The following is a 25,497-nucleotide window of genomic DNA, read 5'->3' as shown; positions in this document are numbered from 1 at the left end:
CTGACTCCAGGGCCGGTGCTCTATCCACTGCTCCACCTAGCTGCCCCTGGATCTTGTTATTTTCAATATTCATGGCCTACAATAAAAGTATGGCCTATCTTTTGCTATATGAATCAGATATTTTGGTGTGAGGCTTTTTATTGGGAAGAAGAGATAGTCTTTGTTTATTGGAAGGTGCATAATGAATAACAACTTCAAATTTAGCTGATGGTTCCAATGCAACTAAATAAAAATTTCAAGCTTTTTTCCCTTTCTTTTTACTGGTTGATACTTAGTGATTGAATTTAAATGAAGTAAAATGGCTCAGCCCACCATCTTTACACCCAAGCACATAGCTGCTGATCCACTGACACCAGTGGATAGGTAAGCACAAGCATCCAGATAATAGTAGACATACACACTCACTTTCCATCTCCCTTTTATGTATGTCTTCCGCAAAAAGAGTGATGAGCTTCTCCACAGTAAAACTTTCTTGATTGATTATATTTGCATTTCTAGTGCTTAGCATAGTACCTGGTACAGCTTAAATAATGGATCTCTACCTCTGTCTCTTCTCCCTCCCCACCTCCTTTGTTGTTACTCAGTCCTTCTGACCCCATTTGGGTTATTCTTGGCAAAGATACTGGAGTGGTTCACCATTTCCTTCTCCAGGTCACTTTACAAATGTGAGGCAAACAGGGTTAAGTAACTTGCCCAGGTTCACACAGCTAATAAATGTCTGAGGCCAGATTTGAACTCAGGTCTTCCTGACTCAAGGCCCAGCACTCTATCCACTGCATCACCTAGCTGCCCATAATTCCGTGTTGGGGCTGTCTTATTGTCTTTGTTTTATAATGCTGTATACAACACTTGTCATATATGAGAAACAAAAGTGGGCTATGGTTGATCAAGAGACCACAAATGAAGGGAATTGTTGGAAGTGAAGCAAGGAAGAGACTTTAAATTTAGGAAGACCTGAATTTTAATCCTGACTCCAACACTTACTTTTGTGTGGATGTACAGAAATCACTTGACCTCTGTGCCTCAATCCTCAGGTAGCCACAGGCACCCAACCTTTGAGTGCAAATTTGGTGCTGGAGCCCATTGGAAGCACTATGTTTTTCCTCTCTTTTTTCCTTTCCTCTTTCTTTCTTTCTTTCTTTTTTTTTTTAAGTGAGGTAATTAGGGTTAAGTGACTTGCCCAGGGTCACACAGCTAGTAAGTGTTAAGTGTCTGAGGCCGGATTTGAACTCAGGTACTCCTGACTCCAGGGCCGGTGCTCTATCCACTGCGCCACCTAGCTGCCCCTCCTTTCCTCTTTCTAAGACCTATCCTAGGATAAGGTAAATCAGTGTGATTCAATTTCAGTCCCTGCATTGCTGCGGAAACTGTATGGATGGATAATGCCTAAGGGGAAACGGTCCATCAAAAAGGACTCTCAGGAAGGATGATAGATTTGGCTTTTTATTAAGAGCTCCAGGAAGTCAGAGGCTTCTGGGTATCGTGTGAATTTCAGGGAAGGGATCTTCCATTTAGTCTTTAAAAGATGACACCTTAATGAAGTGGCAAAAGAAACCTACAGAAATTGATTAGGGAGGAATAAGCCTTTTTGTTTAGCGTTTCAGAGGAGCCAGCCAACCATTCTTTGTCTCTGTTCTTACTCACTTTCCCCTTGAATATGGCTGCAGTAACAGATGCCAAACATGTTTAATTAAAGGCAGGGTTCTAGGATACATTTTGACAGGGAACCTTCCTTCTTACCTCCTCCTAGAAAGGCAGGTGCAGTGATGAAAAGCTAGGTATGATTCTGCAAAGGGCTAGTAGCCTGTTTGTGAAAGGAAGGCTGGCCCTAGAATGAGTAGATCTGCTTCCAAGTCTTACCTCTATACTTACGACTTATGCGACCTTGGTGAGTCCTTGGACCAGCTTTTTGTTCATCTGTTAAATGAGGGGGCTCAATTGGATGACTTTAGAGGTCCTGCCCAGTTCTAGAACTGTGTGTGAGCCTGTGATATCTGACAGTGACACTCGATGTATCTGTGATGATGGGGAAATCATTTACATTTGTGGGCTTCTGTTTCTTCGTCTGCAAAATAAGGATAATCATATTTGCAATACCTGACTCACAGGATATTGTAAGAAATGTGTTTGGGTTTTTTTAAGCCCCATAGACACACACGGGGCAGCTAGGTGTTGTAGTAGGTAGTGTTGGGCTTGGGGCCAGGAAGACTCACATTCAGGCCTCCAACACTTAATAGCTGTGTAACTCTAAGCAAGACCCTTAACTCTGTTTGCCTCAGTTTCCTCATCTGTAAAAATGAACCAGAGAAGAAAATGCTAAACGACTCCAGCATTTTTGCCAACAAAACCCCAAATGGGGTTATGAAGAGTCAGACTTGACTGAAAGTGATTGAACAAGAAAACAAAATATAAATGTGCTAATTCTTTAGCAGCAGCTAGATGGCACAACAGATAGAGTGCTAAAACTGTTGTCAGAAGACCTTGGCTCAATTCTGGTCTTAGACACTAGCTGTCTAGCTGGATAAGACATATACTCTGCCTGCCTCAGTTTCCTCTTCAGTAAAATAGGGTCTATAATAGCACCTACCTAGCAAGGTTGTTGTGAGGATTAAATGAGATATTTGTAAAGTGCTTAGCACAGTGTCTAACACTATATAAATGCTTCTCTTCCCCTAATTTTTTTTTCAGTGAGGCAATTGGGGTTAAGTGACTTGCCCAGGGTCACACAGCTAGTAAGTTTTAAGTGTCTGAGGCCGGATTTGAACTCAGGTACTCCTGACTCCAGGGCTGGTGCTCTATCCATTGAGCCACCTAGCTGCCCCTCTTCTCCTAATTATTGAATGACTAACTCTTGGCTCTTCCCACCAGTGCTGTGCTATTCTCTATGTATTTACTACTATTACCACACATACTACTAACTAGATCTTCATTCTCCATCGGCTGCTCAGCTTGGTTGTCAGTCCTCTAACATCATGCCCCCCACCCACCCACCCAAGATAAGCGGATCACCTGAAATCTCACCACCACACAGATTGACTCAACTCTTGCTTGATACTCAACATCTTCTCATTTCTTTTAGTTGTCTCTCCCCTCTGACTGGAGAGCTGGAGGGCAGAGCAATAAACTCTGAAAGCCTTCCTATATCGAGGACTCAGAACTTTCCAGCTAAACTTCATTTTCCACCAGCCTCTTTGCTTGGTTTCAACTCCATGAACATCAGGTCCCCACGCCAAGTACACCTTGGTGTCTCCTCCCACCCCATCCCTTTTCAGCTCCTTTTTAATGTATTATCTTCTCTTATTAGATTGTAAGCTTCTTGAGGGAAGGGGCTATCTTTCTTTTTCTTATTTGTATTCCCAGCATTTAGGAAATTAATATATGTTCATTGAATTAAATTGAGTCATATCTATAAGTCTATCTGAATTTTAAATGGCAGATTTGGGACCCTAAAGTTTTAATATTCATACATATAAACTTGAGGGGGAGCAAGGCATCATAGGTAGAGGGTGGGCTTCAGAGTCAGGACAATCTTGGTTCTAACTCTCACCTCTGGTACATGACTGTGGCCAACTTGCTTACTATGTCAATGTGTCAGACTATAAATTGTTGCTGTTGCACACATTGACTCACATTGGTAGAGGGTAATAATAGCTAGCACTTATATATCATTTTAATGTTTGTAAAGTTCTTTCCATATATTATATAATTTCCTTCTCACAACCACCCAGGGAGGGGGGTACTATTTATTATAGTCTCCATTTTACAGATAAGAAAGTGAGACTAGTTAAGTCTCAGTTAAAAGAAGTTGTCACTTCTTGTGTCTTTGCCAGTGGCGCCATGGGTCACTAGCAGCTCTACTAGAGCCATCCTCGCAAATTCGGCCAGGGGTCTCAGTCATGCTGCATGTGTTCGAACCGGCATGGCCTGATCCGCAAGTATGGCTTGAACATGTGCCACCAGTGCTTCCGTCAGTATGTGAAAGACATTGGCTTCATCAAGTTGGACTAAATTATATCTATGGATTGCGTTGATTCAGAGATTACTTTGACCATCAGTGACCATCATTTTACTGGACTGTGGACAGTTATTTGGTCTATCCACCTAAAGATGGATCCTGTTGTGTGTGCTATGCTAATTTGTTTATAATAAACAGGTCATTCTCAATTATCGAAAAAAAAAAAGAAGCTGTCACTTGCCCAAGGTTACATGACTACTTAGTTTTCAAGGAAGGATTTTAATTCAGGTCTTTCTGATGAACCATTTATGCTCTTGTTGGTCTATCACTAAATAAGGTGTTTCATATATATGTTCTCTTTCAGTCATTTATACTGAATGACCACCACTTTAAAAGTATTTGACTAGAGAAAGAAAATATTTGGGTTTCAAAGCCAAAGTGAAGTTATCTCTTCTTTCAACTACAAATTGTTCATGAAATCTCTCTCTCTCTCTCTCTCTCTCTCTCTCTCTCTCTCTCTCTCTCTCTCTCTCTCGGTGGGGCAATGAGGGTTAAGTGACTTGCCCAGGGTCACACAGCTAGTAAGTGTCAAGTGTCTGAGGCCAGATTTGAACTCAGGTCCTCCTGAATCCAGGGCCAGTGCTCTAACCACTGCACCACCTTGCTGCCCCTCAAGCTTTTTTTTTTTTTTTTTAAGAGATCTTCAGGGCAGCTAGGTGGTACAGTGGATAGAGCACCAGCCCTGGCTTCAGGGGGACCTGAGTTCAAATCCGGGCTCAGACACTTTACACACTTATTAGCTGTGTGACCCCGGGCAAGTCACTTAACCCCAATTGCCTCACACACACACACAAAAAAAAGCTTGAGTAGTTCGATCCCCTTTCCTCCCTCCTCTCATACACAGCCTAATGGCACAGTGGATAGAGTGCCAGGTCTGGAGTCAGGAAGACCTGATCAAATACAGGCTTCTGGCATTTACTAGCTGTGTGACCTTGGGCAAGTCACTTAACCCTGTTTGCTCTATTTCCTCATTTGTATAATGAGCAGGAGAAGGAAATGACAAACCACTCCAGTATCTTTGCAAAGAAAAATGGTGTCATAGAATCAGACAGAACTGAAATGACTCAATAACAATAAGGAATTAGATTTAAAAACCAACCTTCTTTCACAGACTGTAACAGAACTTGAGGGCAAGAGACACATCTGTTGCTTTTATATCTCTCAGTGCCTGCCACATATCCAAGAAATATTTAGACTCGTACAATTCTACCACAAAAAACCTTAGAGATCATCATTAAGTTAAACTACTCATTTTGCAGAGGAAAATCAAAATCTAGAGAGAAGTGTGATTTGCTCAGCTCTCCTTAGTACTAAGATCAGAAGGAAAGTCTTTCTATTGACAGGTCAGTGTCCTTTCCACTGTCCCACACTACAGAAGGATTTGACGTGGCAGGATCATGTAGTGGATAAAACAATTGATGGACTTGGAGTCAGGAAACTGGTTTGAAACCTTTGACACTTTTTAGCTCTGTGACTTTAATCACTCAACCTCAGATCCTCAGTTTCCTCATCTGTTAGATGGGGATAAGAAAAATCTGAAATTGTAAAACATGTATAAACAAAAGTTGAGAACTATCTTTACATGTAACGGAAAAAATAAAATATCTCATAAAAAAAAAAGATGGGGATAATAGTAGCACCTATACCTCCAAAGATTTGTTGTTTATCTATGTAAAGAGTTTTACAAACCTTAAAATGTTCTATAAATGTCATCTGATCCTGTGTAATGAAAATATCATGAAATTGGGCTAGTCCGATTACTTTGATTGTCTGAAGTTCACCATGAAGAAATTTCTCTCTTCATTTCCAAGACCCAAGTAGAACTAAAGGGAGATATCGCCTAGGCCATTTATAATTTCCTTTTAGAAGCATTAGATTCTATTGGTATTGAATTACTTGAAATTATCAAACGAAGCAATCAATCAATGATCAAATGTATCAACATTTATTAAGTACCTATTATATGTTAGCTGGGACAGCTAGGTGGTACAGTGGATAGAACACTGGATCTGAAGTTAAGAGGACCTGAATTCAAATCTCACCTCAGACACTTACTATCTGTAGGACCCTGGGCAAGTCACTTAACCCCAATTGCCTTAAACATCTAGAACCATCTCCATTAATCCTGATGTCTGTCTTGCCACTGGACCCAGATGGCTCTGGAGGAGAGAGTGAGGTTGGTGACCTTGCATAGCCCTCCCTCACTTAAATCTAATTCAGTGCAAGTCATGCTGTCACCCCAATGTCATGGTTCTCTTCGAGAAAAAAAAGGACAAACAATAACAAACTATGTGCCAGGCACTGTGTGCTAAGTATTGGATTTCAGGTATAATCAAGTACACTGATTACTGCAAATAATGAATCCTGTGGTGGGTGGTCACATATATTCTAATCCATACTATTTGAAGTTATAATTATGTAAAATGCAGTCATTAATTCCAGCCCAATGGAAATATGCACTTCAAATTTGAATAATGAAATCACTTCACATTCATTATTTGTAGTAATGGGGACCTAGTTATAATAACGATAATAATAATATATTTTTATTTAGCACTTTATTTGCAAAGTACTGACTTGAGCCTTCCTACAATCCTGTGAGGTAGGTACTATGGATAACATCAATCACATTTTACAGATGAAGAAATTAGGGACACAGCTTGCTGAGCATTAAACAGATGTTCCATGATCATACCTGCAGTGCTCTGAGACATCTTGCTAGGAAGATGAGAGTCCCATTGGGCTTGGCAGTGATCCCTTTGGTCAAGTATCATGGGATCATACTGGAAGGAATCTTAGAAAACATTTAGTCCAACCCCCCTCATTTTTGTGACTGAGGAACTTGGAGTTCAGAATGGTTATGTGACTTACATATGGCCACACAAGCAATAAGTGTCAGAGGTAGGATTTAAACCCTAACTCTAAATCTAGGTGGCACAGCAGACAGAGTGCTGGGCCTGGAGTCAGGAAGACTCATCTGCCTGAGTTCAAATCCGGCCTCAGATACTTATTAGCTGTGTGACCCTGGGCAAGTCGCTTAACCCTGTTTGCTTCAGTTTCCTCATCTGTAAAATGATCTGGAGGGGGCAGCTAGGTGGCGCAGTGAATAAAGCACTGGCCCTGGATTCAGGAGGACCTGAGTTCAAATTCAGCCTCAGACACTTGACACTTACTAGCTGTGTGACCCTGGGCAAGTCACTTAATCCTCATTGCCCCGCCCCCCCCCCCAAATGATCTGGAGAAGGAAATGTCAAACCACTCCAGCATCTCTGCCAATAAAACCCCAAATGGGATCATGGGGGGGGGGAAGGGGGGGCGGGGGGGGGCGTGATTTAAAAACAAATCAACAACAACTAAATCTAGGGGGCTAATCACTACTCCATGGCTCCAAGTATAGAGATGCAAATGTCTGACCCATAGTCAATATACCCACATAAGACCTGGGAAATCTTTCACATTAAACCATTTGATTTAAAAATAATAGAGGGAGTGGACAAATTCTATCCTGTTGACTTTAATCAATTCTCTTCTTAAGCATCTCACATACTTGATACTTAACATCAGTGGCCTTCTTCAAAGCCTATGCATAATCCCTGTGGAATTATCTAGTCAATTCTACGCTGTTCTTTGGACCAGCTCTTGGTAAAAAATAAGATGCTTTTTCTTTTTTTAAATGAGTTTGCATTTCCTGTCAAGGACATCTTTAGAGCTTTCATTTTACAGAGAAGTGAAACTTAAAGTGTTAGAGTGTGACTTTTCCCTTGAGTTTAAGAAAGCAGTGAGAAAGGGAGGGAAAAAAAAAAGATGATAAATTACTAATGATGGTATTTTAAAATATGAAAATTATGTATAAGGGTATTCTTCATATTGAAATGCTGCCTTCACAATCTGCATTGTGAAGAGCAGGATCTGGGTATTTATCCATTTTTAAGAAAGAAAATATTTGAGTAATTCACATGGCTAGTTCTAGATTTGGTGGGTTGAGAGGAAGATGGTTTTTCAAACTTTTTAGCATAAGATTTGGAGCTCAGAGGGTCAAACTCAAGTAGAAATGGGGGAGGCACTAAACCATACATATATACTCTGTGGGTTTTATATTGACAGTTTAAAAATGTATCATTATCTATATTTTTGTTTTATTAAATATTTCCCAATCACATCTCTTTCTTTTTTTTTTTTTTTTAGTGAGGCAATTGGGGTTAAGTGACTTGCCCAGGGTCACACAGCTAGTAAGTGTTAAGTGTCTGAGGCCGGATTTGAACTCGGGTACTCCTGACTCCAGGATTCTATCCATTGTACCACCTAGCCGCCCTTTTTTCTTTCTTTTTTTTTTTCCCCCAATCACATCTCCATCTGGTTCAGGTCCTGTGTTTTACACAGTCTGGTCTACAGTATATTCCAGTGAAAAAAAAATTTGTTTTTTTCTTCTTTTGACTTTTACCCAGATGCTCTCTAGCATGCTTTCCCCAGTTGTTAAGGAATATAGTCACGAACCACGTCACCTGGCCAATGAAGCAATTTCTTCATAATACTATGAAAATTATTTTAATGATGACAATATTGGGGTTCAAATAACTGAAGTTCTCACGACAGACCCTGGACTTGATGATTTATATATGTCTTTCCAAGGAACTTCTAGAAATTTCTAAGCAGTTATGTACAACTATTCAGTTTTATATGAATTATAGTTGCCATTCATAAATAGCATTTCTCTATCAAAAAGCGAAAATAAGTCAAAGACACAGTTGTCACATTAAATAATGAAGAATAAGTAACCTATAGCTTCAAGGACTCCAGGATAAAATAAAACCACTGTAAATTATTGGGATTACAGGAATTGCAAAATTATGAGGGGGCCTTTTAATATTTTGTTTTATGTTAGTCCATTGGGATCCATGGATGGTGGCTTAAGTTAGTGGTCTAGTTATTTCAGCTATCCTGTCATTTTAATTTTAATTTAATTTAAATTTTTATAGGTAAGATAGCCTTTTAATTCTATTTTACCTATAGGTTTGCAACTTTAATATTCTGCCTTTTAATATCTTAGCTTCAGTTTATTTGTTCATAAAATGAGTTTCAGTGTCCTTTCTGAATCTAGTTTATACAAGATAGTGCATGCAAATTACTTTGCAAACCATAAAAGGTAATCTAGGTAAGATCCTATTATTATTATTTGTGGAAAGGGTACCAGAAATCCAAAGAAACTTGGGGAGACCGTTCATTTCCTGATGTACAACAAAACAAGTAGAACCAGGGAAACTATTTATATAATGACAATGATAATATAAAGGAAAATTACACTGAAAGACTTCAGAACTCTAGTCAATAAAGTCACTAATCCTGACTTCAGCAGCTAAGTGGTACGATGCATAGAGCAATGGGCTTGGAATCAGGAAGACTCCTCTTCATGAGTTAAAATCCAGCCTTAGATACATACTTACTAGCTGTGTGACCCTGGGCAAGTCACTTAACCCCATTTGCCTCAGTTTCTTCAATCTGTAAAATGAGCTGGAGAAGGAAATGGAAAACCACTCCAGTATCTTTGCCAAAAAAACTAAAAAAAAAAGGGGGGTTAGACATGACTGAACAACAACAACAATCCTGACTCTGGAGAACTTGAGGGTGAGGCAGGCCTCCCTCCCCTTAGCCAAGGTGAACAATAGCTGCCAAATGAGTTGGCCTGGCCAGTGGGTTGATGCTTCCAACATGGTCAATGTTTTGCTTGATTGTACTTACTTATTATAAAGAAGGGTTCTAACGGTGTCATTGGGAAGGGTCAGTGATGTATTATTGCTGTTTTTAAAAGCACAGAACTTTTTTTTCCTTTTTTTTTTCTGGGCATTGAGGATTAAGTGATTTACCCAGGGTCACACAGCTAGTAAGTGTCAAGTGTCTGGGGTCATATTTGAACTCAGGTCCTCCTGAATCCAGGGCCGGTGCTTTATCCACTGTGCCACCTAGCTGCCCTACTTTTTTGTTTTCTTAAAGAAAGAACACTAGGTTTGGAGTTGGGAGGCCAGAGCTCAAGTACAGGGCCTGCTGTTTACATGCTACAAGATTATGGTCAAACCAATCCATTTCTTTGAAATGGAGGTGATTCCACATGTACTCATAGGTTTGTAGGGAAATAGCTTTATAAACTGTAAAGCAGTATAAAAATGTGAGCTGATAGCAGTATAGCTAGCTAGTTAGAAATGTATTACCGTTATTTAAAAACCTTAATTAGAGAGAGAATAATGAGCCTTTGGAGAGGCAGCTTGGTATGGTGGATAGAGAGACCTTGATTCAAGCCCTGCCTCTGATATATACTAACTGCTTGACTCAGTCATTTACTTGACTAGAGCTTTTGACAATTCTCTCAGACTATAAGGTAAAAAGGAGGTGTTGACCTGCTTTGGAAGAGGGAGTTTTCATATCTGTGAGCTTGTACACTAATGACGTCACAGGTCCAGACCATACTGTGAATGAAGACCTGGCATCTCACTTCTGAAAAGTTGCCGACCTTCTTAGGGTCTGTTTGCCTCACTATTATTGAAATTTGTGAAGGTATTTCACTTATTTTTTTCTGGGTTCATATTGTCATTGGGTGCAGAGCACCCCAGAAGTTCTCTGGGGGCACATCAAGGAACCTTCTCCTTGAGAAACTAAACCAGAGGACAGATAATGCCTAGAGAGATAAGCTGAACCAAATCAGACTGAGCTAGCTTCGGATTCCTACCCTTCATTCTGGTCTCCCTTACCCTGGGGAGATAAATTTGGGTGTGGCTGCGGCCTTTGCGTTCTGAAGAGGGATCTGTAGCCACTCCTCACCCAATTCCCCCAGCTACCACCAGTGGGGGATGGTCCTCTTTCACTAAAGGAACTTTTCACGGGCAGATAGTCCACCCCCATCAGTCCTCTATAAAAGTACCTTCCAGTCTCCTGTTTGAGGAGATTTCGTACCTCTGAGCCATGTGCTTTATGCCAATCTCCCCATGAAAAGTCCAAGGATTTCTTTCATGGTTTCCCTCCCCCCACCCTTCCCTTCCCTTGCTCCTAAATAAACTATCACCTTATTCTAACTACTTTTGTGTGCAAGAGGGTGTAATTCTTTAAAGAGGAATTCCCAAGAACCCCATCCCCTGATCCAACCCGTACCCTATTCCCCCCATATCAATATTGTTCCATTTTTGTCAAGGAAGAGGGTTGTCTTGGGATTTGTATTTTTCTGCTGGAAAGAAATATTTTTTTGTTTGTTTTTGTTTTGTTTTTGCAAGGCAATGAGGGTCAAGTGACTTGCCCAGGGTCACACAGCTAGTAAGTGTCAAGAATCTGAAGTCAAATTTGAACTCAGGTCCTCCTGAATCCAGGGCTGGTGCTTTATCCACTGAGCTATCTAGCTGCCCCTCCCCCTGTCCCCCCCATGTCCTATCTTAAATGCCTCTTTGTAGTAATAGGCGCTTAGCAATAAATTTGAATTCTACTGTGATATTCCCTAGGTCATTACACTTTTTCCTGAGTCCTGATTAATTCCAGAAATGTCCACAAATTCTGGTCAAAGTAAGCTCCTGGGACCAAAGTAGATAACTGGACATTTTTGAATCAATACTTTTTTCTTCTTTTATCCAATTATTTATAGCTTTGTTAGATAGGGTTACTAATGCTTATAAAATTAGAATAGAATTTTAATTTTTTTTGGAGAAATTAGATTAATGGTTCCAAAGATCAAATATTTTAGGGACAAAAAGTCCTTAAAGTACATATGTTCCTTCTATTACACACACACACACACACACACACACACACACACACACGCACACACACACACACACACGCACACATGCACACACACACATACCGCAAAAAAGAAGTGCCCACTGATATGAGTTCTGTTGTTTCCTTGTAGGGAAAATGCAACTACTGAGCCAATCCACTCACTGTTCCATGTTGTGCCTCTCTAACTGTGTATCTGATTGCGTGGTCAGTGAGCCTCCTGACATAGGGAAAATACGCCACATTGTCAATAAATGAGTTTATTTTATAAATTCCCTCCCCGCAGTTAGATTTTGATATTACTACGCATGTATGTGGCACCCAGATTCCCAAAGTAATGCTTACATTTATGTCCAGCAGCACCAGAGTCAACCAACCATACCTGCCATGATCCCCCTTGTGATGTATGGCAACAGCCAAGAATTCACAGGATTGTAGAAAGAACCTTAGAGATTAAGAATATGTTGTTTGAAAGAGTAGCTTCTAGAAGGCTTTAGACTAACTGCCCCCCCCCACCTACTCCATTATTAAAATACACACCCAGAGAAGCCACTTGTGAAACTCTTCTCTGCCCAAGTACAGTGTGAAAGAGGTGGGGGATTTTTTTTTCCCATAAAAGTATTTTATTATTTTCTAGTTACATGTAAAGATAGTTTTCAATATTTGTTTTTATAAGATTTCTAGTTTCAGTTTTTTCTCCCTCCCTCCTCTCTCTCCCCCCTCTTCCCCCTCCCCAAGACAGCAAGCAAGCTGATATAGGTTATATATGTAAATCACATTAAACATATTTCTGCATTAGTCATGCTGTGCAAGAAGAATCAGAGCAAAAAGGAAAAACCACAAAAAAGAAAAACAAACAAAAAAATAGAAATAGTATGTATGGTTCAATCTGCATCCAGATTCCATAGTTCTTTTTTTTCTGGATTTGGAGGGCATTTTCCATCATGAGTCCTTTGGAACTATCTTGGACCATTGCATTGCTGAGAAGAGTCAAGTCTATCACAGTTGATCAACACACAATGTTGTTGATACTGTGTACAATGTTCTCCTGGTTCTGCTCATCTCACTCAGCATCAGTTCATGTAAGTCCTTCCAGGTTTCTCTGAAATCTACCTGCTCATTGTTTCTTACAGCACAATAGTATCCATTACATTCATATACCACAACTTGTTCAGCCAAAGGATGGGCATCCCCTCAATTTCCAATTCCTTGCCACCACAAAAAGAGCAGCTATAAATATTTTTGTACATGTGGGTCCTTTTCCCTTTTTTATGATCTCTTTGGGAAAAAGACCTAGTAGTGGTATTGCTGGGTCAAAGGGTATGTACAGCTTTATAGCCCTTTGGGCATAGTTCCAAACTGCTCTCCAGAATGGTTGGATCAGTTCACAGCTTGGCCTGTACTTACTGTGGAAATTTATTTTTATTTGCAGACCCTACCTTTAGGCTGAGATTAGAAAGTCTTAGGCCCTCAGGGTCTCTCCCCCTCCTCCTCAGCTTCAGCTGAGTGAAAAAGCCCCGTGGGCTATACAAGACGCCAGGTCAGACAGCTGGGGGAAAAAAGCCCCAGCTCCCTCCGACCTGAGTGGAGGGATCCAAGAGATACTGGGCTTGTCCAGGCTGGGCTCTGGTGAGGCACGTGATGCTGGAGCATCCCCCCAGCCGCAGCCCTGACTGGCGGATTAGCTTGGTCTGTGGGGACGAAGGAAGCCCCGAGATTTGAGTGGAGAGAAGAAAAAGTATATATAGACCTGGGAGTGAGACAGGAAAGAGGGTACGGACTAGAAAAAAGAAGGAGCGAGGACCTACTAGATAGAGAGACAAGATTAAGGAGAGGGGCTGATTAGAGGAGGACAGACTAGATAGGCTGACTAGAGGTGAGCGTGTACAAGGATGGAGGAGAGTTCGGTTCGGAAAAGGAGAGACCGGGCTGACAAGGTTACAGGCCTTACTACAAACCAGGGAAAGTGTAACGTGCCCTGAGGCCGGAGGCGGCTAAGGCCCTTATTGTATTCAAGAGGTTCAAAGCGCAGCAGGTGGGAAAGAGACGGAGTGGAAAGAGACCACAGGAAAGCAGTCAGGTTGTACATTTTATTTTCCTGTATTCTTAATTTTCAACAGTATCTCATAAATAAACTCTGCTTGGATTATTTAGTTAAGAGGCTTCTTAATCCTGTGCTTATCAATTTGGGAGTGGAGCAGTGTGGTGGAACTTTATAAATGGCCCACATTAAATTAACGAAGTCAGATAGCCAAATAGTCAAAAGTCCCCAGATTAGTCCTCCAGTCAGCTTTAGCCCCCCAAATTAGGCTAGTCAGTAAAAATATTTTTACATTACCATCTCTACTTTATATAACCTTTGGAAAGTACCTTGGGAGTCTCTGTCCCCAGATAGATGCCATATGAAGAGCAATGGCATCCAGCCATTTCGGAAAACAATTTGGAACTATACCTCAAAGTTACTGAACTATGACTCATCTATACCACCACTAGGTCTAGGACCCCAAAGAGAGTAAATAAGGAAGAAAATGACTTATATGTAGAAAAATGTTTATAGCATCTCTTTTTGTGTTAGCTAAAAATGAGGACATTTTCTTATTGGGAAATGGCTAAAAAAAAAGGCATATGAATATATTGGAATATTACTGTGATGTAAGAAATGATGAAGAGGATGGTTTCAGATAAACCTGGGAAGACTAGTATAAACTCATGCAGAATAAAGTGTGCAGAACCAGAAGAATTTATATAGTAACAACAAAATTAGAAAGAAAAAAAATTTTTTTGGTGAGGCAATGGGGGTTAAATGACTTGCCCATGGTCATACAGCTAGTAAGTGTCAAGTGTCTGAGGCTGGATTTGATTTCAGGACCTCCTGAATCCAGGGCTGGGTACTTTATCCACTGTGCCACCTAGCTGCCCCAGAAAAACAATTTTGAAAGACTGAAGAACTCTAAATAACACAATGACAACCATGATTACAGAGGACCCATGATGAAAGAGGCTACCTCACTTCTGACAGAGAGGGGATGAATTCAGGATCCTGATTGAGACATGTGTGTACATGCACACACACACACACATATACACACAAATACATGTTCACACACACACACAGCCTATGACCTATGTGGGAATTTGTTTTATTTGACTACATATATTTTTTGCAATGATTTTTGTTTTTCTTTCTTTTTTTTTTTTCTGCCAAGGCAGGACAGAAATGAAAAGGAAATAAAATAGATTTTTGTTCATTAAAAAAATTAAACTACATTCATTTTTCAAAGAAAAGAGCAGAGAGCTTGGAGTCATGAGACCTGGGCTCAAGTACCATTTCCAACTAGTTCTATGACTGTCTGGAGGCAAGATCCTTAAACCATTTCACCCTTGGTTTCCATATCTGTAAAATGGGGATAACAGTTCTTGAAATTTCTATCTCACAAGACAATAGTAAAGAAAGCCATGGAAAGATGAGTCATGAAGGAATACAGAGAAGCATGGAAAGACACATGAACCAATGCAAAGTGAAGCAAGCAGAGCCAGGAAAATAACATGTACAGTGATTATAACAACACAAACAGAAATAACAAACACAAAACAAACAAAAATGAATATTGGGGGTTTTTTTGTTTTGTTTTGTTTTGCGGGGCAATTGAGGAGCAGCTAGGTGGTGCAGTGGATAGAGCACCGGCCCTGGAGTCAGGAGTACCTGAGTTCAAATCCGACCTCAGACACTTAACACTTACTAGCTGTGTGACCCTGGGCAAGTCACTTAACCCCAATTGCCTCACTAAAAAACAACAACAACAAAAAACCAAACCAAGTTTGAGGGGGGCAGTTAGGTGGTGTAGTGGATAAAGCACAGGTCCCAGGATTCAGGAGGACCTGATTTCAAATCTGGCCTCAGACACTTGACACTTACTTACTTACTAGCTGTGTGACCCTGGGCAAGTCACTTAACTCTCACTGCCCTGCAAAAAACAAAACAAAAAACAAGTTTGAACAAATAAGTCATTTTGATTATTATAAATACTCAAATTAACTATAAAGGGCATATGAAGAAAGACACTATCTGCATCCAGAGAAAGAACTGATAAATAGAAATATGTATACAATGATTATACACACACATGCATATTTGTATCTAATGGCAGCCAATGCTAGGGCTGGGGGGAGGGGGGAAGGTGGCAGAAGAGAAGAAAAAAAGAGAAAAAAAGAAATTTATGTGAAAACTTTATTATATATTTAAAAGGAACAGCAAGTTGTACATAATAGATTTGTAGTTTTATGTGCAATCATTTTTTATTATACTATAAAATGCTTGTTTTATTCCATAAATTAAAAATAAAATAAATAAAAACATAAAACATGAATATTGCAAAATTACTAAGCCCAAGTTTAACTCCAAGGAAGAGTGCGTATAAAATGTCACCTTCTTTACCCACTCCTTTGCTGCCCCCTCCCAGTGGTTGGGGTGAGGGGGATAGTAGATAATCTATGGGTGTGGAATATTACATATTATATCAGATATTTTTCAATATATTGATTAGTTTTGCTGATTTTTTTCCCCCATGTGGGATGATTCTCTGGGAGAGGCCGAGATACATGGGGAAATCTAGGTGATGTAACAAAAGATATCAATAAATTTTTTTTTTCAGACAATGTTAGTTATTGTGATTTGTTATTATCATTATTCCTATCAGGAACTCTCTCGCCTAGGAGAGCTGAGCATCAGAAAGAGTGTTTTGACCAGAAGGGTGAGAAAAAAAAATGGAGCATTCTACCTTCAGCAGACTACAGCTCTGCCCTAGACTATTTAAACATCAACCTGAAGATAGCCAAGGGCCTGGACCAGATGATTTTGATCTGTTTTTTTGATGGATGGTTGGTTTTGTTTTGAGGAGATTATGTTATTGTTGTTTTTAATTATGAACTTAACAAACACCAAATAAAATCGTCAGTTCCATGTAGATTATATATTTTTATTTCTTTTTAATTTTTTTATTTATTAGAATTGTCCCCAAGTTACATGTAAAGAAAAAAAAATTCACATTGATTTTTTCAAATTTTGAGTTCTAAATTTTCTTCCTCTCTCCCTCCTCAACCCTCCCTAAGAAATCAAGCAATTCAATATAAGTAATACATGTGCAGTCATGCAAAACATCTTCACATTAGTCAGGTTTTGAACAAAATCGACAAAATAACTTTAGAAAGAAGAACTAAAATAAAATTATACTTCAATCTGTATTCAGATACCGTCAGTTCTTTCTCTGTTGAGGGTTTGTATTTTTCATACATCCTTCTGATAGCATCCTGCTCATCATTTCTTTCACAGTTACTAACTGTATTATCCTCCATCCTATTCCTTCCCCTTGATATTTACTCTATTTTCTATCTTCTTTCACCCTATCCCTCCTCGAAAGCATTTTGCTTTTTACTGCTCCCTCCCCCAATCTGCCCTCCCTTCCTTCGTCTCTCCCCTCCTTATCCCCTTCCCCTCCCATAGTTTATAGAACAGAAGAGGTTATACATGAAAACTGTGAATTTCTATGATGGAGAGTTTGCTTTTCTAAGTATAAAGTTAGCATGAAGCTTTTAAGTCTGTCCTTCTTGTCTATGATTCTTTCTGGCTTTACTTCTGGTTTTTAAAAATCCTATCCCTAATGCCTCTTCCATTTCCCTCACTCCACTTCACTGAAAAGAAAATAAATAATCTATACCAAATATGTATAGTTAGACAAAACAAATTTCCATGATGGCCATGTCCAAAAATCTATGTCTAATTCTGTGTCTGGAGTCCTTCTGGACCACCCTATTATCCAGGATTCCTGGTTGTTCCTTTCAATGATCAGAATTCCTACATCTTTTTAAGTTGTTTTCCTTTACAATGTCACACAAATTATTCTCTAACCAGATGGCCTAATGAGGTCTCTCTCAATTTTATGACCCTATGATTCCATAAAGGGATGGGAAAGAAGTTAATAATATGATTTCCAGGAGATTACATTCTTATCTCTCTCATTGCAGGCTAGATATGCAAGAGGGGAAGGACTCCAGATTTATTATCATTGTAAATTATACTGTAAGTCTTCTCTCAGGCTGAGTTGACACAGCAAAAAGGAGTGGTGAGGATAAATGAGCTCATATGAAAAGTGGATCATAGACAGAGCCAGAAGGAACCTAAAAGTCATCTAGTTCAAACTCAGCATTTTACAGGTGGGGAAACTGAGTTTACTCACTGCCAGGAGACACACAAGTAATATGTGACAAGAGCTGGTCTTCTTTGCTCCTTCTTGTCATCTGGGAATGTAGAGTTCAGAGGTGGGTCCCTGGATGTGGGGAGACATGATGCCAACTGAAGCCCTGGCTCCTCAAGAGAAATATGGAAATCACGTTCTCTGTGCCCAGCTAGCTTCACTTATCTCAAAGATGCTTTGAGGAACCAAAAATTTCCATTATTTCTTAAAGGTCACTACACTATAAAGGAAGTTCATTTAGATGGTGTCATGAAATGGAAAACAATGGTAACATATGACTAGAATAATAGCACTAGATGTAGTATTAACGTAGGTTCCATAGATGATAACAATTTGTTGGGACCTTGAAAAGTTGTAATATAAAGTTTTAAAACACAATGGATTTAACCATACCCCCCTTTTTTCTTTGTATAATCTAAGTAACATGGCTTTTTATGTTAAAAAAAAAAACACAGGCCTCTTAATGTTATAATCAGATTTTTTTAAATGTATACTTTTTTTTGACCAACCCCCAGCCACCAGTGAGGGGAGGAATCATTGTGAAAGGGGAGGGGCTCTATCTTCCCCATACCACCACCAACAACAGCTGACCAACTATAACCAAGAGGCAGATAGTAACAGGAGCCCAGGGTGTAGCAGCACCAGTTCTGCTTCCAGCCTAGCCCTCACAAACATCATCCGGGAAGCAATTCCTGTGAAGAAGGGGCCAGTCATTGACTACTAACTGACTGCCACCCAGAAGGCAATAAAGCAAGGGGTAGGAGGAATGGGGAGTGGATGGGGTGGGTGAGTAGAGGGTGGGAGGGATGGAAAGACAAGCCATGCAAGTGAACCCACCACCACGACTTTGACCACCATCTCCGCTAAGGCTGTGACAGAGATAGCCAAGACTCTGAACACAAGAACCTTGGAAATAGGCATGCTTCTATCCCAGTCCCCAAAGTCATCATCTTGGGAAGTCACAGCATCTTGTGTAGCCACTGCATGGCAGCTGCTCCTGTAGATGATACAGCTACATCTTTTGAAAACTTAAGAAAGTTACTGCACCAAGGTCCTTGGTACAGTCAAATGGTTCAAGATCAGAAACTGATATGATTTTATCAGTGATAATGGCATTAAAGGAGAGGCATTACTGTCCACCTCCCTGCTACTCCCCAAGGACCATGGAACGTTTCATCTGAACTTTCATTGAACTTTTTCATTGTAAATGAAATCTTCCATATGTATTGTTTTTCCCATTACAATAGGAGCAACTTGAGAAGTGGGACTGTCTTATTCTGTTTTCATCACCAGAGTTTAGAGTGATTTGTACTCAGTAAGCACTTAAGAAATGTTTTTATTTATTCATTCATTCAGCTGTAATTAAAAGTGGAATAATATAACTTCCCACACATAGGAGAGTGCTGTTGATCCACAATACTAATGAATTTGCTGAATTCATCTAAAAAAGAGAGAGAACTCTTTGAGTCAGAAAAAAATTTAGGCTGTATACCCTAGGCTACTGGATTGATATTTTTCTCCTCGATTAACTAGTCCATTTAAAAATCACTTGAGATCAAACAATAAGTCACTTAAATTGATTTGCTTTTTAAAATATTCTCCCCTGCCCCTAGTTCCTGAATGGATCAGATATCTGACTGAATTATCACTATCAGTATCAGAACTAAAAGGAACCTTAGGAACATGTTAATCCAGGGATTCTCAACCTTTTCTGTCATGGACAGCTTTGGTAGGCTGGTGAAGTCTAGGGACTCCTCAGAATAATGGTTTGTTTTGGTTTTAAGCATAGAATTACAAAGGAAATTAATTATATTGAAATATAGTTATCAAATTATGAAAAAAAACCCTCAAGCCTCCAGTTTAAGAACCCCTGCCCTAGTCTACTAATTCTTTATTTGACAGATGAAGCAAAGGAGGTCCCCAGACAAATAATGTTACTTGCCCAAAGTCACATAGCAACTCTGGTGTGACTCGACTAGAATCCATTTCTCCTGACAGTGCTCATCCAGTACACCATTACTAGCTGTGATGACTATCACCACCACCATTTACTGAGCAGCTTTTCTCCTTTGGTGCCTCACAAAATACTAGCATAGTCAGTACTTAGCATTTTTTTTTTCAAATGGATAAGTGAGTGGGATGTCCAGCTATACCCTAGGATACAAAGAACTCCCACGACCTGGAAGGATTTACAATCTCAAGAGGAAGTCAAGATGGAGACATAAAACCATAAATAACCCTATAGGTAGTATATGTTAAGTGACAAATGAATGGTACTGCCAATGAAATCTTACTTCCTTTTTCAAAAAGTTCTACTAAGTGACTGTGTTTCTTCACTGAATTGACTGAACTAACTGGTTTCTTTCTTATGGGGTTTGGTGGGTTTTTGTTTTGTTTTGTTTGTCTATACCAGTGGGAACCACAGTATCAATTAGAAAAGCAAGACAAGAGAAGGAGACAGAGCAGGAGCAAATAAAAGTAATCTCAGGAGAGAAGAGCAGGGCATCATATTCCAATGGGTATTCTTTTGGACTGATATTTTTCAATTGTTTTGATTAAGTGGTGAGTTGCGTTTTTTTTTTCTTTCTGAGACACAATTAAATTAGCAAGAAACAAAAGAAACTTTGTACTTCTGCAAAACTTTGTGTCCCAGACTGCTCTTTGTTAAGTAAGTATACTGCTCTTCCCCCTATTCTATTTAATCTTTCTTTCACTTCCTTCCTAGGTAAGCATCCATTTTCATTGATTCCATGGAGTCTCATTGTCTTTGGAGCCTGCAGAAGCAAAGAGAGACCCCAAAAGGTATTTTCAACATTAATATGGATGAATATTACTTCTCATTTGAATTAGGTCAATTTGTAAACAGGAAAAAAATTTTAAAAAAATATACATATATACATATGTGTGTGTGTGTGTGTGTATACCGAAAAATGATATTAGAGAAAAATGAAAACTAATGAGGAAAAATATCTCCAATGAAAATTCCTGGAAAGAACAGCAGAGAAGGAAGAATTCTAATGATTTCTTTAAATGATGTTCTGAGAGAAAAGAAGTTTCTAGCATATGCTGACTGTGAGGAAGTTCATATTATTAATAGCAACTCCCAGTAGTACTTTTTGAAAAATTTTAGTGAAGACAGCAAAGCTTTTTTTTTTCTCCCCAGGGACAGTACAACCTGATGCCTTTTCTTTTCTTTACCTTAACTTAAGCTCCAGGACCGATGTCAGGCTGATCTTCTGTGACCAGCTTTCCTCCAGTGAAAACGTTACATTACACCTTGAAAAAAAAGACCGAAAATGGTAGGATCAAACTCTGGCTTCCTAAGGAAAAAGAAAATGTTTTGGTAAATGCCTTGTTCGATACTTTGTAATTTGGTTGAATGTTATGTTAAATTGCTTGTCTGTGTTTTACTCATAAAAAAAAAATCCAAGATCAATCAAGAGGCAGAGAATAGTTGTTTGTTCTAAATTTCTGCTAGAATGAATGTGAATTCAGCTTAAGAATAGAGTTTTGACTGGAAAAAAAAATAACCTTTATGAATGACTGTGTTCCCTTTCTCTTGTTTTTAACCCTCCAGTTCTTAAAATAATGTTGTTGCTTGGTGTGTCTGAGGATTTAGTCTGATACCTGGTCAAAATGCATAGTATCTGTGAATGTTTTCTGTATGTGTGTCTACAGGTACAGGGTGTCCCAGAAGTCTTAGTGGAGTTGTTAGCTTTAATGAAAAAGTAGATGTACACATACACACATATATATTCAGTTTTAATATACTCATATGTTTGTTTGTTTGTTTTTGGTGAGGCAATTGGGGTTAAGTGATTTGCCAAGGGTCACACAGCTAGTAAGTGTTAAGTGTCTGAGGCTGGATTTGAACTCAGGTCCTCCTGAAGCCAGGACCAGTGCTCTATCCACTGTGCCACCTAGGTGCCCCTACTCATGTTTTAATAGCTTAAAACTACACAAAGACTATTGCAATATCATGTGTGTGACAAACCACACACACACAGACACATATATAAATAACCACATAAATATGTATATAAAATATTTTTAATATACTTATGTGTATATATGTAGATATATTTTAATAGTTTGAAACAGGACTAAAAATTTTGAGACACCTAGGACATACATGTGTGTATACACACATATATGCACATATACAACACAGCTCAAGAAAGGCAAAAAAAAGGGCATTAATCTTTGTTTTTCATTTATTTTTTTCTTATGCCACAAGTCAAATATTTTGATCATAGTTTTGTTACCTATAATTAGACATATAGATAGACAAATAGATTTCAGAGCATATAGAAAACATTCTGGTTTGTAAACAGGAATTCATGGATTACGGATGATCCATTTTACTCTAAAAGAGAGGGTACCAAAGCTTTTTGTAAGAATATCAAAAAGGAAACTGTTAACATAACTTCCTTATAAATCCAGATGTCTTGCTTAGTTAGAAATAACATACAAATTTAGATGAAAACAATCAACTCTCTCTCTCTCTCTCTCTCTCTCTCTCTCTCTCTCACACACACACACACACACACACACACACACACACACACACACACACACACACACACACCGCTGTCTCCCTCTTTCTAAATCATGGTGTAATGAATATTTCTATCGACTGCCTTTGGAATCAAGAAGACTTGGGTTCAAATCCCACCCCTGACACAGAATATATAACCACAGACAAGACTCTTAACCTTTCAGTGACCCAAGCAAATCTCTAAAACTAAAAGTTATAGAGCATGTAATCTGTATTGGTAGAGGGAATTTCTTTATCAAGAGTTCCCTGTACCACTTCTGGCATTCCTTCTTCTCCAAAATGTATATATAATCTTATATTGGTATCTAAAAAAAATTATGTGTGTGCATGTGTATGTATATGTTTGTATGGATATATATGTTTGTGTATGGATATGTGTGTGGATAAATGGATACTATGAGGCAAGTATTTAAGACACAGCTGGTTGGAATCATGCTTTTTACCTCTGTATGCTAGGTACCAAGCATAGTACCCTATGCCTAGACAATGATTGATAAAAGTTTACAGCTAATGATGATTCTTCAACACACACACACACACACACACACACACACACATAAAGGTGAGGTGAAATTAAATAAACATAGTTTATTTTAAATATAGTAATCTGACTTTTAAATTTTTCATAAACCTTACAAAAATTTATTACAAGAGGTATTCAGTTTTGATCTGGGTTTTTCCCCCTAGACTTGTATAAGTATCATTACAAACACATGCTCTTTCTTTATTAGATCAGGATATTAAGTTTTTGGACTCTGATTGATTAAGTTGCCTTCTTCAAAAACTCTTGTATGTTTCTACCTGAAGAACAGACTAGCCAGAGTGTGCTGCTAAATGTTTAACATCTAGTTCTCTGGAAGAAAACAAAAAGTGTATGCATGATACACTTGTAACTTTAATCCACAAGTTAAGTGACTTGCCCAGGGGACCTGAGTTCAAATCTCACCTCAGACACTTACTGGAGTGACTCTGGGCAAGTCACTTAACCCCAGTTGCCTTTAAACATCCAGGGCTATCTCCAGTCGTCCTGATCTATATCTTGCCACTGGACCCAGATATATCTGGAGGAGAGGAGCGAGGTTGGTGACCTTGCACAGCCCTCCCTCACTTAAATCCAATTCAGTGCAAGTCATAACATCACCCTGATGTCACAGCCTTTTTCGAGAACACAGGACAAACAACAAGTGACTTGCCCAGAATCGTACAGATAATAGGCATTTTGAGGCAATATTTGAACTAGTCCTCCTGATTACAAGTCTAGATCTCTCTCCATAGCACCACCTAGTGGCCTCTTTGAGGGAAGAGAGGCTATTTAGAAAAATTTTAACTTTAAAAAAACCAGGAGAGTAATTTTCAAATATTTTAAGGACTGTTGTGTGGAAATGGGTTAGTTAAATTTATGTTATGTGGTTCCAAAGTGTAGGTAGAGTAAAAAAATTCAACAGCTGGAAGTTAGAGAAAGGCTGATTCCAACCAAAAAGGAATAAAAGTAAGACGTTTTTTTAAAAAAAGACATAAATGTCACTGTGCAAAAAAAAACCCCAAACAAAACAAAATTTACTTGTGAGATAGTGAGCTCACTGTCGCTGAAGTGTTCAAACAGAGACTAGATAACTTTGTTAATGATGTTTATTCCTTTATGTGGTTATAAAGGTTGGGAGAGATGATTTCTAGGGTCCTTAGAGATTCAATGATTCTGTAACTATTACACAAAGTCTATGTTATAATAAGGCTTACAGTTTTGTGGCATTTCTTTTCATAGAACTTAACATACAATTAGATATATTTCAAAATTTATGAGAGGGGAAGAGGTTTGGGCTCTGTTTTGCTTCATTTTTTTTTCCCCTTTATCCAAGAAAGAACAGCAATTGTTTTTTTCTTTTAGGAAAATCTATTAGTCACAACACATATAGCCTCTTCTCTTATTCAAAATGCTTACTTAGCAAGGGCAAGAATGTGCATTTATCTAATCATTCTGTGTAAAATGTAGAATATTCATAATTTCCCAGCCATGTTCACCTGGTTTTACTGCTGCCTCATCTGCGATTTCCTACTTCATATCTTCTAATAATACTCTTATTTCTAAAAGACTTTAAGGGTTACAAAAAATGTTTTCCTCACCACAGCTGTGTGAGGGAGGTATCATTATCTTCATAGTATAGATGAAAAAACAGAGGAGCTGAGCTGAGAAATGACTTATCCACAGCCACACAACTAGTGAATGGAGTCAGCATTCAAACACAAGTCTTCTGATTTTCAAATCCATCTCTACTATTCCCCACCCCCAGTCACCAATCCTGCGGCTCCACTTGGCTGTTAATCCAACCTGGAATTGCTCCAATTTACACAGTGTTTTATGGTTTCCAAGTGCTTTATGTAAGATTTCATTTAATTCTCACAGTAACACTGTGAGGAAGGTAGTGCCAGTATTATACTTTGAGGTGCTGAGAAGTTAGGTGACTTTCCTAAGGTCACATAAATAGCAAAAGAATGAGAGACTTGAACCCAGGCCTTCTCTCTATAATCCAGTATTCTTTCCACTTCAACAACCTTCTTCCTGAAAGCCCTATCACCTTTTCAAAATTCTGGGCCTTAATGATCTGAGAAATAAAGGGTACATGTGTCAAGGAGCAGTATTACCATGAACTGCGCTCTTGTGCCCATGAGCTGGAAGGGAGATTCCTCCTTTAACTTCCAGCATAAATAGATGCTGCCTATGCTGGGATGCTATCCTTTTATGTTTGACCCTCCCTCCCTCCCTCCCTCCCTCCCTCCCTTCCTTCCTTCCTTCCTTCCTTCCTTCCTTCCTTCCTTCCTTCCTTCCTTCCTTCCTTCCTTCCTTCCTTCCTTCCTTCCTTCCTTCCTTCCTTCCTTCCTTCCCTCTCTCCTTTCTTCCTTCCTTCCTTCCCTCCATCCTTCCT

The 25,497-nt window shown here is 39.1% G+C and overlaps 2 protein-coding genes and 1 long non-coding RNA gene across 3 annotated transcripts in view; all 3 read left to right on the top strand.

Annotated features, from left to right (window-relative positions):
- The window catches only part of LOC122749384, a 30,390-nt gene extending 13,680 nt beyond the window's left edge, over window positions 1-16,710 (top strand). The window contains exon 4 of the long non-coding RNA XR_006355674.1: window positions 16,465-16,710. This is a non-coding gene — a long non-coding RNA (uncharacterized LOC122749384). The remainder of the gene's footprint in view (window positions 1-16,464) is intronic.
- Window positions 3,838-4,008, top strand: LOC122749383 (40S ribosomal protein S29-like). Its single transcript, XM_043995737.1, is given in 1 exon segment — window positions 3,838-4,008. A coding segment is annotated over 1 exon segment (171 nt).
- Window positions 16,711-20,993: 4,283 nt separating the features above from the next.
- Window positions 20,994-25,497, top strand: part of TLR7 (toll like receptor 7) — a 35,915-nt gene continuing 31,411 nt past the window's right edge. The window contains 4 exon segments of the mRNA XM_043995735.1: window positions 20,994-21,024; window positions 21,220-21,250; window positions 21,252-21,300; window positions 21,302-21,361. Coding sequence (XP_043851670.1) covers window positions 20,994-21,024; window positions 21,220-21,250; window positions 21,252-21,300; window positions 21,302-21,361 — 171 coding nt within the window.

Source organism: Dromiciops gliroides, chromosome 3 (assembly GCF_019393635.1).
Source record: "Dromiciops gliroides isolate mDroGli1 chromosome 3, mDroGli1.pri, whole genome shotgun sequence".
NCBI classification, from domain to species: domain Eukaryota; kingdom Metazoa; phylum Chordata; class Mammalia; order Microbiotheria; family Microbiotheriidae; genus Dromiciops; species Dromiciops gliroides.
Note: the sequence above shows the minus strand (reverse complement) of the source record. Positions and strands in the feature narration are given on the sequence as shown.